Source organism: Anas acuta, chromosome 1 (genome assembly GCF_963932015.1).
Source record: "Anas acuta chromosome 1, bAnaAcu1.1, whole genome shotgun sequence".
In the NCBI taxonomy this organism is placed as follows: Eukaryota; Metazoa; Chordata; class Aves; order Anseriformes; family Anatidae; genus Anas; species Anas acuta.
In genome coordinates, this window is record NC_088979.1 from 55921991 (window position 1) to 55939275 (window position 17285).

General features: G+C 38.8%; 1 protein-coding gene across 2 annotated transcripts in view; it reads right to left on the minus strand.

The window, feature by feature from the left end:
- The window catches only part of NALCN (sodium leak channel, non-selective), a 229320-nt gene that overhangs the window by 185025 nt on the left and 27010 nt on the right, over positions 1 to 17285 (minus strand). For both annotated transcript variants that reach the window (XM_068677799.1, XM_068677790.1), the window contains exons 4-6: positions 12466 to 12549; positions 10694 to 10833; positions 9813 to 9941 (exon numbers count right to left, since the gene is read on the minus strand). In XM_068677799.1, the coding sequence (XP_068533900.1) occupies positions 9813 to 9941; positions 10694 to 10833; positions 12466 to 12549 (353 nt within the window). The remainder of the gene's footprint in view (positions 1 to 9812; positions 9942 to 10693; positions 10834 to 12465; positions 12550 to 17285) is intronic.

A 17285-nucleotide genomic window follows, 5' to 3' on the forward strand; every position in this document is an offset into this window, starting at 1 on the left:
AGATGCTATGTGAGAGTTTAAAAGAAGGGGATATAATAGGGCATCCTCTCATAATTTTTAATAATATATCACTGCTGATATTATTTTATTGATATTTTTTTTTTATCCACTGCATTGGTGGATAGAGGAAGATTAACTGACATCATCTACCTGGATTTGGACATTTGACACTGTCCCCCATGGTATCCTTGTCCCTAAATTGGAGAGATATGGATTTGATGGATGGACCACTCAGCGGGTAAGAAATTGGCTGGCTGGTCAAACTCAAAGAGTCACAGTCAATGACCAGGTGGAGATAGTAATAACTGGTGTTCCTCGGGGTCTGTGTTGGGACTGGTACTATTTAACATCTTTGTTGGTGACAGTGGGATAGAGTGCACCCTCAGCAACTGTGCCAATGACACCAAGCTGTACTGTGCGATCGACAAGCTGGAGGGAAAGGATGCCATCCAGAGGGACCTGGACAGGCTTGAGAGGTGGGCCTGTGTGGACCTCGTGAAGTTCAACAAGGACAAGTGCAAGGCCCTGCATCTGGGCTGAGGCAATCCCAAGCACAATTACAGGCTGGGTGGAGAATGGATTGAGAGCAGCCCTGAGGAGAAAGACCTGGGGGTGCTAGTTGATGAGAGCCATCAGTATGTGCTTCCAGCCCAGAAAGCCAACCACATCCTGGGCTGCATCAAAAGAATCGTAGCCAGCAAGTCAAGGGAGGTGATTCTCCCCCTCTACTCTGCTCTCCAGAGACCTCACATGGAGCACTGCATTCAGATCTGGGAACCCCAGAACATGAAAGTATTAATAATGAGTTCAGAGGGCCACAAGATAATCTGAAGGGCTGGAGCACCTCTCCCATGAAGACAGGCTGAGGGAGTCGGGGTTGTTCAGCCTGGAGAAGAGGAGGCTCTGGGGAGACCTCATGGTGGCCTTGCAGTACCTAACGGGGGCCTCCAGAAAAGCTGGAGAGGGACTCTTTGCCAGGGAGTGTAGTGATAAGACAAGGGGGAATGGTTTTACACTGAAAGAGGGCAGATTTATATTAGATATTTGGAAGAAATTCTTCACTGTGAGGGTGGTGAGGCACTGGCACAGGTTGCCCAGAGAAGCTGCAGATACCCCATCCCTGGAGGTGTTCAAGGCCAGGCTGGATGGAGCTTTGGGCAGCCTGGTCTGGTGGGAGGTCAATCCTCAATCAGTTGATCTCCTACTCTAGTGGCATGGAACTCTAGTTCCATGGCATGGGCATTGGAACTGTGTGATCTTTAAAGTGCCTTCCAACCTAAACTGTTCCATGATTCTATGATCATGGCAAGAAAGAGCCAGTGTTTCCCAGGCTGTACAATCAGAACGATAATGAATTAATGTATCTCTCTGCATTGCAGTCACACCAATTATGATCAATATGGTGCTCAGTTTTTTTGTTCATATTCTTTTTTTTTTTTTTTGAAATTAAAGGGAAGAGTATAGAAATATGAAAATGAGAGAAAAGAACATGCTTAGCAGCAACAGAGTTAAAGAGCTACATAATGCTTGTTCATTAAAAAGCATACTGAAGGGTGCCTAAATTATTTTGTGTAAGTGGATTCACACAGGGAAAGTACTGGGAATTACAGTTCTGTGTAATCTAGCATAAAGAGGTGTAACATGAATAGAAAGCTAACAGTTGAAACCAAGCAAATTAAGATGATGAATTAGGAACATAGTTTTTAACGGTGGAACAGTTTCTGATATAAACTAAAAAGTTCCCTTGCTTATAAAGCATTCTTCTGTTCCTACTCTAACCAAGGATAGATGTCTACCTACAAGCCACACACTAGAATCAGATGCAAGCTATAAAGCTCCCTCCAGGAGAAACATAATGAAATCAGACTAGATGATCCAATCATTCCTTTTGACTATAAATTTAAAATATAGATACTGTAATATTTCACCACTGCTAATACATTGTCTTTCAGTATATTTACCCCACAATACATAGATTTTTATATCTTGCCATTCAGGTCTGATCTTTTATTGATTATTTCCATGTTCAGTTTCAGGTTTCGTTATCTTTTGGTAGTTTTCACACAGTCTGCTAGTGTCAAAGCTTGAATCTTTATAGACAAAACTGGTAGTTTCTTTTGCTTCTTTGGTCAACTTTTCAAGAAAAAATAAATGGTTTATGTTTATTTCATAAATTAACTTAAATACTGATTTTATTCCCTTTCTCTTCCACCCATAATCAGTAATAAGGTACGACTAAATCAAACTGCCTACTACATAAAGCAATACTACTAGTTAAACACTGATTTGATTGGGCTTGTGGCTTTTTTCATTTCATACATGACCTAAGTAAGGGTGTACAAACTGTACTGTTGATGTTATCTATTACTATTCACTTCACGTGAGTTTTGAAGAGACTGAAACATACCTCCGAGGGTTTGGAGGCTGGTGGGTTCCATAATACTCCAGAAGTACCTCTCTCTCTCCACAAGCCAGAAAGGGAATTCAAGGCATTTAGGTTCCTAACACTGGTGCTGACATCAAAACCAGATGACTCTGTACTTATGACAGATCTCTTACGTTATCCAAACCCAACACTGTCACCATGTGAATGAGAACAGAATGATTGCAGCTACTTAAGAGCTTTGCCAGTCCATTGGTTTGATCACTTGTTACCAAAATTAGAGAAAATCTCATTCAATTCACTTCATCGTTACCCTTCAGACTAACAAGGCCACCAAAGTTAGCCACAGAAAATTCATTAAAAGAAGAACTCTTTCCTATGGACACTGCTGAAATGTACACTCAGTCATGAGAAAGCAGAGCTCAAAAACGACAATGCAAACGTTCCAGTGTGGATTTTTTCATGTGTAGTATGCATGGATCAGTGCTTATACTGAAATTTTATCAAATGCCATATGGCATAACAATTCTGTGATGGCACATCTTTGTGGCTGCTACAATCATTCATGAGGGAACTGAATTCAAATAGCAATTGCAAGGTACATATGCTAATGTAAGACATTTCATAGGAATTAAAACAACATGAATAAATGGAATTCACACAACAAAGAAGGCTATCAATATTAGTGCTAATAGAAATGAAGAGTTAACAACAAATCTATCTAGCTTGCATGAATCTGCACTCAACAAAGGGTATCAAATTAGACTTATTTACATGTTTAATGTTTAAGTGATCACCTCCTTTAACGTTTAAGTGATGCCCTCAGGTGGAAGAAGAAGAAGCACTTCCCTACAACTTGGTGTTGTCTGCAAACTTATTGAGGGTGCACTCAATTCCCTCATCCAAGTCATCAATAAAGATATTAAAGAGAATGGAGCCCCAACATTGACCCCTGGGAACACCACTGGTGACTGGTCGCCAGCTGGATTTCACTCCATTCACCACCACTCTCTGGGCCCGGACGTCCAGCCAGTTTTTAAAACAGCAAAGAGTGTACCTGTCCAAGCCATGGGCTGCCAGCTTCTGCAGGAGAACACTGGGGGAGACTGTGTCAAAGGCCTTGCTGTAGTCTAGGTAGACTATGTCAACAGCCTTTCCCTCATCCACCAGGCAGGTCACCCAGTCATAGAAGGAAATGAGGTTAGTCAGGCAGGATTTGCCTTTCATGAACCCACACTGACTGGACCTGATCCTCTGGTGGTCCCGCGTACATTGCATTCAAGACAACCTGTTCCTGGCACCTTGTTCCTGGCACCTTTTCTGGCACCGAGGTCAGGCTGATTGGCCTGTAGTTCCCTGGCTCCTCCTTACGACCCTTCTTGTAGATGGGCGTAACATTAGCAAGTCTCCAGTCATCTGGGACCTCTCTGGATGACCATGACCGCTGACTTATGATGGAAAGTGGCTTGGCAATCACCTCCGCCAGCACCCTTGAGTGGATCCCATCTGGCCCCATAGACTTCTGACAGTCCAGGTGGAGCAGCAGGTCTCTTAACTGTTTCTGCCTGAACTATGAGGGGTTTCATCTGCTCCTTGTCCCAGACTTCCAGGTCAGGAGGATGAGTACCCTGAAGATATGCGGTCTGGCTAGTAAAGAAAGATGCAAAGAAGGTGTTAAGATCCTCAGCCATTTTTTTATCCTCTGTCGTCATGAACCCCACTGCATCCAGTAAAGAATGGAGATTCTCTTTGGCCCTCCTCTTTCCATTAATATATTTATAAAAACATTTTTTGTTATCCTTAACCATTGTGGTTAGGTTGAGCTTGTGCTGAGCTTTGGCCTTCCTGATTTTTCCTCTTCATCTCCTGGCAACCTCCTTGTACTCTCCCTGAGTTGCCCATCCCTTCTTCCACTGAACATAAACTCTCTTTTTCTCCCAAATACAGAGCAAAAGTTCCCTGTTCACCCTGTTCAGAAATCACGCGCCCTTTGAAAATGAGGATGAAGACCACTTTTCTTGGGTTTCTATACTGGCCGTCACCTTAACATTGTCTTCCACCTTTTGATAGGATCCCATCTGAATAGGATTAGTTCTGTTTTAGTCTGATGCTGTATTTGTCTTGATTTTGGTTAGGGTCTAAATAACGTCTGGCCTGGAAAAAACAAGATTTCTTCCAGTTTTCTTTTTCCTGAGGAAATACCAGACATATCACCATTACAAAGATTCTCAATAAACCCCAAACACAATAATAAAGTAGTGCTGGTTGTTTAATTGGCACCAACAAATTAATATGCCCTGTTAAAGAAATCTTGTCTTGTTATTTTTTCAAGTTTGGTTTTTGCTTTTTCCCCTTTCTCCAAAACTCGATTGCTCATACTTATTTTCCCAATGCTGATGTAAGACATTATCCCAAATCCTTTTTGTTCTTTTTAAACATCTTTATTTCTTCTATTAGATATTGTGGTAAGCTTTAAGCTCCAGTGTCTTTGAAGCTGTTTTCTGACATTTTGGGGGAGGGGGTGGCTATCGATAAATAGAGGGAAAGATGACCAAGAACCTCTTAGATCTTTTTATTACTTGGTAATTATTTTTCTTATCTGTTTTCCTGGTCAGTTCTTACTTTGAACCTTGCATGAAGGATTTTAAATTGACTGCCATGGTGACAAGGCAGACAGGTCTACAGCAATATTCATCCCATATCCTACTAGTAGTATAAATAAAGGACCTTAAAAAGTGAGTTTGGAGAATTAGGTAATTTAGGTACGCTTTATGTTTTTTAGCCATGCTAACCTCCTTTCTTTCACTGAGGGAAAGCTTTCTTTCCCCTATAAAAAGGAAAATACGCTGTTGTGGAATAAATATAGTCTAATCATACATTACAAAAGTATTTTTGTGTAGTCAAACATATCTTGGTAATAAAAATAAAGAAAACACTTAGTAGTATATCTGTGAAGATTTATAAACCTCTCTAAAAGAGACAAAGAAAAGGTTTTGAAATAATTTCTCTAACATGTTCTTGCGGAAGTACCTTTTGTACACTGAATGTGCCCAAGAATAAAATAGGGTAGATTTGGGAAAACAACCTACTTTCCCCACATTTGTTCACTTCTTTGAAACTAATTGCAGATATAACAAAAAGACTGTCAAACTGCTTATAATATATCAAATTATTTAGATAATTGTCTATATATTACATTACAACCATACTGTATGTCTTTCAAGAAACAATCAGAATCATAGAATGGCTTGAGTTGGAAAGGACCTTAAAGACCACCCAGTTCCAACCCCCCTGACATGGGCAGGGACACCTGCCACTAGAGTAGGAGATCAGCTGATTGAAGACTGACCTCCCACCAGACCAGGTTGCCCAAAGCCCCATCCAGCCTGACCTTGAACACCTCCAGGGATTGGGCAGCCACAGCTTCTCTGGGCAACCTGTGCCAGTGTCTCACTGCCCTCACAGTAAAGAATTTCCTCCCAACATCTAATCTAAATCTTCCCTCTTTTAGTTTAAAACTATTCCCCATTGTCCTATCACTATTTGCTGATGTAAAAAGTCCCCCTCCATCTTTTTTTATAAGCTCCTTTTAAGTACTGAAAGGCTCAATTAAGTCACTCTTGAGCTTTCTTATTTCCAGGCTGAACATCCCCAGCTCTCTCAGCCTTCCTTCACAGGAGAGGTGCTCCAGCTGTCTGATCAGTTTCACAGCCCTCTTCTGGACCTGCTCTAACAGCCCCACATCCTTCTTGTGCTGGGCCCCCAGCCCTGGACGCAGCACTCCAGGTGTGGCCTCCCCAGGGCAGAGCAGAGCAGAGCAAAGGGGCACAATCCCCTCCCTCCCTGCTGGCCACCCCTCTGGGGGTGTAGCCCAGGACGCAGTTGTCCTGCTGGGCTGCACCAGCTTATGCACTGCTGGCTTGTGTTGAGCCTTTCATCCTCCAGAATCCCAAATTCTTTCTCTGCAGAGCTGCTCTCAGTGAGTTCTTCTCCCAGGCTGTGCTCAGGTCTGGGATTGCCCCAAAAGAAGATGTGTGATAAGGAAGTCTACACAGTATAGCACTCCTTGGCAGAAAACAGATACACCAGTCAGAGAAATCATCAGGAAAAGCTGTAACTGAAGAGCTGTAAAGAAGATAAGTAATAATCACAAAGGGAACGCTGAGTTAGAAAATTGCCTAGGAAGGTGACAGTGTTCCCCATATAGAAAAGTAAGTCAGGAAAAATAAAGAAGATCACACAAATGAGGGAAAAAAGGACTTAACATAAAACGAACAAACAAAAAAAACTTTTCAGCCTTTGGAAGGAAGTCAGATTTTGCTGATTTCACAGATGCAATGAAAAACTTAAGACTGCAGTTAGCTCACCCCAGTATTTCTGTTTGTCAGAGTTAACATTAGAAACTGACTGAGGAGGTGGAGAGACAGGAGGTCAGGGAGTGTGGGCGTCAAGAGGGATGGAAAGATAAAAGAACTTGCAGCAGTCAAAGAGGCAATGAGTGTCTGATGAGGCTGCCACGTCCTTTCAAATAGGAAGGAATAGCAAGATTTTAAGATGCCATTTGCAGGAGATGCTTGTCTCCTGTATAAATCAGAAGGCAGTAGACTTACTAAGGCTGCTTTCTAAAATGTATGAGTCTTGACCTCAGTAATTAGATTTTACCCTTGCTTTTCTTTGCCATACAATTCTGCTTAGTACGAGATAAATTACATGAAATGTAAGTTCTCAAAGGTAGCCACTAATTGTGTGCTTTTCATTTTCAAAGCTTGACTTGGGAGCCTCAAATCTGGCTTGCAGAAATACTGAGTGTTTACAGCTGTGGCTCATTAGGGGCTATGCTTTACTCTCTGAAGTTATTCAATGCCAAGTACAGTTAGCACTGGCCATTCTCCATGGCGTGGAACAGAACCACCTGAGGTAGAGAGACACGGACAGCCAGACTCAAATTTTGAGGGAAGCCTTACTATGAAGTTGAGAAACTGAACCTCAAAGACAGAAGTCAGATTTTTCTACGCAATTTTCATGCTTTTGTGCTCTACTGCGTCAAAGCTAATAAACTCTCCTTTGTTGAGAGGTGGAGTGATGCCTCCTTTCTAAGAACATTCTGGACACCAGTGCCAGCCTCCAACTTGTCCTCTTTTGGCAGTACAACTGTTACTTCTTTTTATTTTTCCAGTCCACGAAAAAGTTATGCAGGCAGTTCTGCTAGGGCCAGTCCTGACTTATGTGAAGAGGGGACAGACTAACTCCACCCAGAGTTCCTGCCTGGCATTCCTTAGAATGAAAAACAATCACATATGTTTAAGCGTTCACAAAGCATAATGATGAATTTTACAGAAAGAAGAAGAAATAAGTGTTTTCAGAGTAGGAATGAGCGGTGTGTCACAAGTAAGGTGTGAATCCACATGTCAGGGAGAAAAGAGAAAAAGATATTGTTCATTGTGTGAGCATCCTTCATCTGTCAGAGTAAATCAAGGGAAAAAGTGGTTTTCAATGTAACTGTACTCCTCATACACAAACATAGGAGCCATTTAAAGTTAAAAGTCAGTTTTGGAAAAGGCAAAAGGAATTAATTACTTTCTGAAGATGCCTATCCTAGGTATCTAAAATATAACTTATTTTAGATGCCTAACTTATAAAGAGCTAAAAATAAATACACGATGATACTGAAAGAACAAGGAGTTAAGTCTAGACTTGATGTTCAACTTCAAGTCTCACATTTCTTTATTTCTGCATACTTCACTTTTACATCTTTTAACACATTTTAGACTGGCTCCTATTATTATTATTTATTTTATGTACTGGATATTTTACCATTTCACCTTTTCCTGTAATTCATCTTTTCAACAACCTAAAATTGAACCATAACCACTTTCCCATTATTTTTCAATAATGCAGTATTCAGAGAGCAACCCAGTACATACAGAAGAAACTAAAATTATGGGCAACCTTAAAATTACAGACTCATTATTTTGTATCAAAACCACACCCTATAATGTCCCATTTCATCTTTTTCAATTGAATTCAGTGAAAGGCTACATTCTCTGATAGAAGCAATAAGATGGATGATATTTCCTGTATTATCAATCCTATTTCCTGTTTTCCCAAACTACATACGTAAATCACAGAATCACAGATATTACAAATACATTTTTCACAAAGATTTTTTCCCATGTCTATGGGAAACGAAAAAAAAAAAAAAGTGCTATAAAGATTTTCTTTTAAAAATGCGAAAAAGACAGAATAAAATATCTAATTTCCTAAGTGAAAAACAACCACACAATGTAATACTCAATGCATAAGAAAATATACAAAATTCAATCACCTCTTTAACAAAACATCATGCAATGTCTAGCATGTTCACAAGTAATTTTGTAACCTTTTTTATATCTGCCACTTTTAATTATCTCATTTTGAATTTGATAGTTTATAGATCCTAGTTCAGAAAAATCTTTAACACGCTATTTTGTAATAGTCTGATTTTTTATTCAGCACAGTAGCAGATTAAGCAGTGTTTTGAGTTTCTTATAATGTCTATTCTATTTATTTTACTTTCTGACAAATTCAATACAGAAATAAGAGGATACACTTTTGACTAATGCAAAGGCTTCAACTCCAGAGCTAACATTTCCCTATCCAAAGAAGGAGAAGCAACAAAGAAATAGATGCAATAGAATAACACAACGGTGGTCAAGCATACATCCAAGCCGTCAACTCAACAGGATGAAGAGTATACTTAAGTGTAGTCCTATGAGGCATCCCAATGACAAGAGGCTACATATACTTTGTTTTAACTTACCCTTTTGTTTAAGTACATGCTGAATCAAAACCATGATGTACATTTGATAACCAGTGTAAAATATTAATTGCACTTTCCAAAGGCTGGGTAAAAAGGATCTTTAGCTTTACATCTGAGTATCAGGTCCCGGTAACCTCTCATCCCAACAAGGGTGTGAGATTCTGTGCAAAGTTCTGCCCTTTACCTTAGGTCTTGCCCCATTCCCAGACATTCTGGGAAAAGATAGGAGAATAGAGCAAAAGCTGATGAAACATCAGTGACTTGACTCAGCCATAAGCAGCAATGCTCATCCTAAAGGCTCTCCTGCTGTCTCGATCTCTCTCACTTGTACTCTAACCACATACATCCCCACGCAGTCATCCCCTAAATCAGACTGCTGTTCAATACCATAATTTGTCATCTTTGTTCCATTTTAAATTCATGTTTGTTTTGTTTGTTTGTTTGTTTTTTGTTGTTTGTTTGTTTGTTTTCATAATTTGTAACATATTTGTTTCCCCAGTTTATCCTGGGGAATTGATTTTGGTGGACCATTTTTAGCCTGTTAATTCCATTTTACACACGATGCTAACTAAAAATACATATACGCACTGAAAGAACAGCCTCATATTATGCCTACCCAGGCTAACTTACCCTCGCTGTGTGTCATCAGTCACGCAGTGGTATGTAAAAGTTCCAAACATCTGCACCCCCAGGATTCCATACAGGAGGAGAAAAAAGAGAAGGAAAATTGAAACACTCCAGATTTGCTCTCCAGAACGCCTGGCAAAAAGAGAAACAGCACACTGAGTGCACAGGCAATGTGAAGACACCTCTGAAAAACTGCGGAATAGAAAGTATGATCACACACAGAATTTGTATTTCATCCCACAGAAAATTTGTCCTCAAACTTGATCTCTTGCTCTGTGCCAGAGCCATGTTAAAAAAAAAAAAAAAAGCTACATTTTTTTCTAAACTTAGTTAGTGTAATTAAAACAGCTGTAAACTACAAAGAGCAGAATAAAAATAAGTAAATAAAATGTAGAAAGTCTAGGTTTCGTAAAATAGTATCATAGTATCTAATGAATTGCACAGGCAAGATGAGATGACGAAGTTGACATCAAATAAATAGAAGAAACCCTTTCACATTACCATTAAGTGTTTTTTATCATTATATGCTCTACAGAATATACTTATGAATGTATGCTTGTATGTGTCTGTATACATACACCAATACAACTACACATAGCTGTTCACCTTGATTATTATATGCTCACACGAATCGAAGAGAATTTACTCCAACTGGTTGAAAATTGCTGGCTACAATTATTAGCAAAATGATTTAAGATTTATTTAAATACCTGTCATTTTTGATAATTTTATAGAAACCTGATAATTCCTTAAATATAGAAAAGAGCAAGATTTTTTTTTGCCAGAACTACAACTCGGGTGCACATTAAGCATTAAGAGTCATTCTCTGAGCTTCTTATTCAGTGTTCTAAGTCTGTGGTTCTTCAGATAACAGCCTTACTTACTTTAAAATATTTGTTATCCTGGTTCTTGGCAGCTCAAAACGAAAATATATCCGGAATGCTCGAATCATAATGAGTGGTCTTGGAATCCGCAACATGCCCCAAGGTGACATCTGATCAACTATTTCAGCAATTTCAAACACCTACCAAAGAAAAGAAGCATGCTTTTTTTTTGACAACCCTGTCCTGTTCCTCTTGGTACTTACCCAATTTTTAAAACTACGAACACTATATATGATTTTTATTTTCATTTTAATTTTCAATCATCTCTTGGTACACTTTATGATTCATTTTAAACATGTTTTTTAAAAGAAAAGTATTAATAAATCCTTTAATCCATTTCTAAGTTATCCTAATGAAATTCTAAAAATATACTCTGCCTACGTTCATAATGCTTCTATCTCAAATAACTCAAGAACAGCATGCAACTTCGTATAAACTGTATGCATGTGTGCTAGTGCTACCTCACAGGTTTCCCACAACTTTATAAAAGTGAATAATTTACATTTTCCATTATGGAAATCAGTATCTGATAATGAGGCACACCACCAAGGCTTTTCATATTACATAAAAGTAGATACATCCTGATTGCCTTACACATTGCAATACACTTATTAATTCTCCATTTAATTCCAAGAGCATGAGAAAACTGCACATGTTCTCCTATGGTTCTACTTAGGACACAAATTTTTCAGCCAAGCCACAGATTAGGGAAACATTTCCTTAACACGTTGACAGGGCAGGCACTCCAGAAGGACTATTTAGCTTAATGATTGGGTAAAAATGTCTTTTCTTTACCCGTGTCTCCACTCTGAGAGTTACTGCTTAATTTAGTATTTGTTCAAAATACTAAGAAAATGGAGGGGGAACCTGACAATGCAGAGGATGGGTAACCTGTGGTGATCATCTGTAACAGCCTATCTTGACCGTACACATATACATGATGTACCAAAGTCTTCACTGTGTATAAAGCAGAAAATGACAACATATCTTAATTCTTTTCAGAAATGGCTAAGCTTTGTCTAATGGCAATCTCAATGGGTCTTTTACAGTCCTTATATTATTAAAGGCCAAATCTCATGGTCCTTGATCTATTCTCATTCAAAAAATTGGCTTAAGGACCAATTTTTTTATGGGACACAATTTGACCTGTACCTTAACAAGCCATACTTTTTTTTTTTGCAACAAGTTTGAGTTCATTACTTTATGGAAACTTATCACATTGTTTCCAAATGTATTTTTTAGATTTTTTGTTATATTTTTACATTTATCTTCTATTATGGAAAAGGTTTTGTTGGTGTGACCCATACTACATGAAAACCCTCCACTTACCCAGTCAATATGCCTACAAAATTGCAAATATCTGCCATACGAATCAGTCTCCCTTTAGTTACCTATGTTACTCATCATTACATCCAACCCAACTCAATGGAAGGAGATGAGCACAACTGTCATAATGTGTAAGGGACAAATGGCTCTCTGAAGATACTTCTCTCTCCTTTTTGATTATGCAGAGTTTATGGTAGCAAGCTTCAGATTGTTAATGACTTCTCAGTGATAAAAATTAATCAAGATAAATACTAAAAGATAAATTCTACTGCTACTGTAGATATGCTGCAATGTGCAATTATGGTGCTATTGAATTCAACATTCAACATCAAAAATAATTCGACCCCTATACACCCATTCTTCCACAGCTCATAATTACTTGTCTGTGCCATATATTTTCCATAATCAAATACCTATTCATTGAAAAAGGTAACTGAAATAAGTACCTGTAAAACCAGGGACACCCAAAGACAAAAGACCATGAATCCATCAAACACACACCAACGATCCTTTACATAGGAGCTATCACCCTACGAGAGAGAAAAAAGCTAAGAGGTTTATTGTTGTTGTTTGACTGTCAGGATTTACTAATATCACAAATTAAAGTCCTTGGAAGAAAGAGAAGTCTTCTCCGTACCATTTTTAAAATGCCACTTTTGACAGACTCCAAAAGCCCAGTGTTAGTAAAAACATATAAACACACCTAGTGAGTAAAAATAAATGGTAGCTTCAGTCTTGTGCAGCACTTCTCTTCAGCTTGTGTCAAAAAGAACTTATTAAGAAACCTTTTATTTGTACTTCGACATACATCAAAAAACACACACAAAAATGAACACAGGACTCGCTTTTCCACCGTCTTGCCTATTAAGTGATGCTTGCACAGGAAGGTAAAATGTACAATCTAGTACAATCTGTACAATACAATCTAGTATTATGCCATTCAGTTACTTCAGTATTTTTCGAAAGCTTCAATCAATTCAGTATAATTTTACATTCATTTCTCATAAGTTTTAAAATATTTTTCATGCTCTAGACTTTTCTAGTCCCACCATTTACAAAACACTAGAAAGTAATCACTATCGCATCACAATGTAGGCTTTCAATTTTTTTTCAGACTCTTGAGCAGTTCCATATTATCTCAAAATGATAAATCATTCTTTAAACTTCAGTAAGAAGCTGCACGTTGAACTTTTATCATTGATATTATCAGCACTCCAATTATTGTCTAGCACAAGGTATTCAGAGTATGTATACCTTTGCACCACTGAATAGAAGAGACTCAGGACAGAAAACAGCACTGCATCCTCGATCACCCATATGGCTTCCTACCCATTCTCTGTCTCTGTTTTAGACTTCTTCAGTCAGCTCTCTAAAATAAGACTATAGCCTGGTTTTGGAGATAGTTCGATCCAGAGACCACTCCTAAAAGGCAGCACGGATAATACTGCAGCAAAGCTCAGTTTCTTCCATACTGCACTGCTCCAGTTTGAACAGGTATGGGGATACCTATTTGCTTAGGTATCCCGACATCTCACGTCACTCCCAAAGACATACAGCGCACTCTCTCCACCACATAATATAAAAACACTGCTAATGGCTCACACTTTATTTCAAACACTGAACTGAAACAAACAAACAAAAAACTACACTTTTAGGTAGATTTTGTCTGAAGGTTATAGAGCTCTGTGTACCACCCAGAGCATAGAAGAAATTGTAGAGCAAATGCATTCAGGTGTAGCTTGCTAAAAAAGATGTAAGATGAGACTAGACCTAAGGAATGTGAATAATCCAGTTTTATGTTGTATAGCAGTAAAAATGTATGCAGAGACATTGGTAGTATATCTCAGGGCACATGAACACCCCTTTCCAAATCAGGTTTCTCACAACGGATTGAACATGCCCTCCTCTGCCTTATACACTCTCTAGTTCCTTTCTTTATTTTCTGTTCTTCCAGGTACAGTGTTTTGCATCCACTTGTCACAGATATAACTGAAAGAAAATGATTCGTCAGGTCTCAAAAATCTTGAAGACATTACTGGACTTTTGCCTGTTATGTGATTCCTGGCTTGATACGCATTGTTTCCTATCTGAGGGATAGCTATTTCAGTAAACTTGTGCTTGTTTTTAAATGTCTCAGCATTTTCATCAATTCTAAAAGCGCGGACAAGAAGTTTTGTTTTAATGTAATATTTTCAATGTCATACACTATCCTAAAAAGGATTTATCATTCCTTGCAGTAGGTGACAGCAAGATTTATTGTGTAAATAGAGATATGTTTTCTTTGTTTGTTTTATCTCAGTTGCAAAAATTATTTAAGGCAGAAGTGAACAAAAAGAAAGGAATGAGGATAATACAGTACATGATTTTCAAATCAGAAATAAAGGACAGAGAACCTTAATGCTTTTCAGATAGTTTTTCTAACAAATAAGGACCTTAAAGTTCTCCTCCACCTAAGAATTATGAGAAGGAAGACTGCAAATCAGGAAATAACAGAATTTGTGCATCATAATTTTAACCTGTCCTTCCTGAAGAGAGTAGACTTAGTTCCCTGGTAAATTCTGAACTAAGAAACTCTTCACTCGGGGCTGAACAAACGTAGCTGTTTCAGCTGCTATGTTCAGTAACCAGGAAGCGGACACAAGCTGTTCCCACTTACTACACAAGTCCCCGGTGGTGTTTCAGCATGCAGCCTGAGTCCTTTGGTGGTACCTATGAACAAAGATGGTGATTGGTCTTTCTCTAGCTGAAGAACTCTTTGAAACTTGCTTGTCTTCTCTTCAGCACCATTTGTGTAAAGCAAGAAGTTTTACCTGAGTTATGCTATACAGATCTGAGCAGGAACTTAGTTCCTGTATTCACCCTCCTCTGAATAATCCCTCAAGCACTCACTAAAAGCCAAATCTTTTTTTAGAAATTGCTTTTTCTCTCCACAATACATGTGGCATGATTGAATCGGCTCTGATCCTTTTCCTTACAAAGGAGGATGTCATGACCCTTTTCAGTCTTCTCACTACTCACGCTGCTTCTCCACCTTGCTTCTCAGCGCCAGTTCAGGCCAGCTGCCCCCCCCCCCCCCCCCCCCCCACACACACACATCCTCCCATTGAGCCTAGCTTTCACTGGATCACCCACAGAAACTTATGGCATCTGAATTACATTTACAGAGACTACTCATTATTGGAGAGGTTCAGGTCCTATTTGCTTTACATGCCTTGACTAAACCCTTTTCACATTTGTCATCTGGCTGACAGTGGACATGTTGGGGAATATTTAATTAGATTATTCTGCGTATAGGTCTATGGGTTGTTTGTTATTTGCTGTTGAAGTTATTTTTAAAACAGGATCATAACATGCTTAATATGAAAATCAGAATATACTTTTTACTATGAATCTGTATACTAACTTCTGGTGCAACTTAGTTCCATGAAAATCTAATTCAGATTAAACACAGGCTAATACTCATGTATTAATAGCATTGAACAGTGAGATTCATTCACTCTGTTCCACCTTTGTTATTGGGTTCAAATAATGAACCCAACTCATGAAGACAATAGCATTCTGTCTCATGAAGACAATAGCATATATAGGAAATTTAAATACATTTGGTTACCTCTCACCTAAGGTTGTGTTAATTCCTCACCCTTTTTTCATCATGCCTGCTGCACTGCTGCAGTCTGAAAATTATTTGTAAGGTAGTTTTAGCATTTTTCTGTGAATGCGCTATTGTATACTATTTACATCACGGTTTGTAAGCCGTTGAAATGTGGTATAAATATTTGCAAAAGATGAAGGATTAGTACTGTAGACTAAAATCTCATGCTGAGACTATTTCAAACCTCTTAAAGCCATTAAAGTTGCTGGCTCCCTATTGCTTGCAGTGGACATTGGATTCTTTAATGTACACAGCAAGTAATGAAAGCTTCTCCAGCACACTTACAGACAAAAAAAATCCCTCCTGACAGAGAAGTGGATGCAAGTTCACTTACACAGTCCATGACCACAGGCTTGGGACAGCCTTTAGAAGGCTTTTGTGCAGTAAACCATGCCCTCACTTAATGTCTCTGCCAGGCAAACTAAGGGGTGCCACTTGAACTCAGTGGACTAGCTAACAGCTAGCTTAATAGCTAACACCTATTAAACAAAAAGCATTTTAAGATGCTCAAAAAATCTCAAGTCCAAAGTAGTAATAAAGCTTAGCTAGATGGATCAATCTTTTCTTCATTACTTAAAGGCCTATTCATTACTTTGCAAGCACCCTTCCTGGTCTCCCCAAACAGTTTCTCCTAATAACACTACCAGCTTCTCCCTCAGCATTTATTTATGCCAGTGCCGCTGTTAGGCTAGTACACGACCATGTAAATGGTATACTTGGTAAACACTCCATGTGGAATGGATCAGAGGTTTGCTTCTCTCTCAGAGATGCTCATCTGAATTAATCTGATATTTGACATCCCAAAAGAACAGGCAAGCTTGACATAACAGTCTGTAATTGCAATATTCTCTGCCCTGTAAGAATGTAAATGAGTCCTACCATGTCAATGCTGCCTTAACTAAGGAAGAATACCTCAAATTCAGCATAAGATCTTCGGGTTCCTTTAAGTATTTGAAAATAGAATAAAGAAACAGATCCCCTCCCTACACTCTCCTTTTTTCACCAGTTTTTGACCAATTTTAGCATCTTTACATCAAGGGAGTACAACATGTTAGCTCATTTCTTCATTTTTGATTTTCACTCGGTATACTGATAAACTAATGACAGCATGGAGATACAGACACACTTTCTCAGTTGTAACCACCACATTGCAGATAAAGTAGCAACTGACATTATTATGTGCCCTAAACAGCAGTTAAACACATTCACCGACGAAAACCCCACACTTTATAAGATCCAGCTCATCAGAAATGTAAGCCAATATAAAATACTGATTGAACCATGGCCAGGATCAATATCACACTTGAGAAAATCATACCATGAGAGCCGTTGCAGTTTAGTGTCCACCAGAAGGGAAGATTGGCCAGACTGCTGTTTTGTTAATAAAAGTTTATTGTGTTGTCAACCTTGCAGAAGACAAATTGCTCTATGAAATCAACATCTGAATTGCTCAAAACAGCCTGCCAGAAGATTGATTAGGCCTGCTGATTTTGTTAAGCAATTTCAGGACCTGAGTGGCAAAGGAGACAGCTTAGCTAGATTATAGAGCAGTCTATCACCTAGGTCACTTTTGCCCTGCTTCTCTTTTAACATCTCAGGAAGGCTACAGGACAA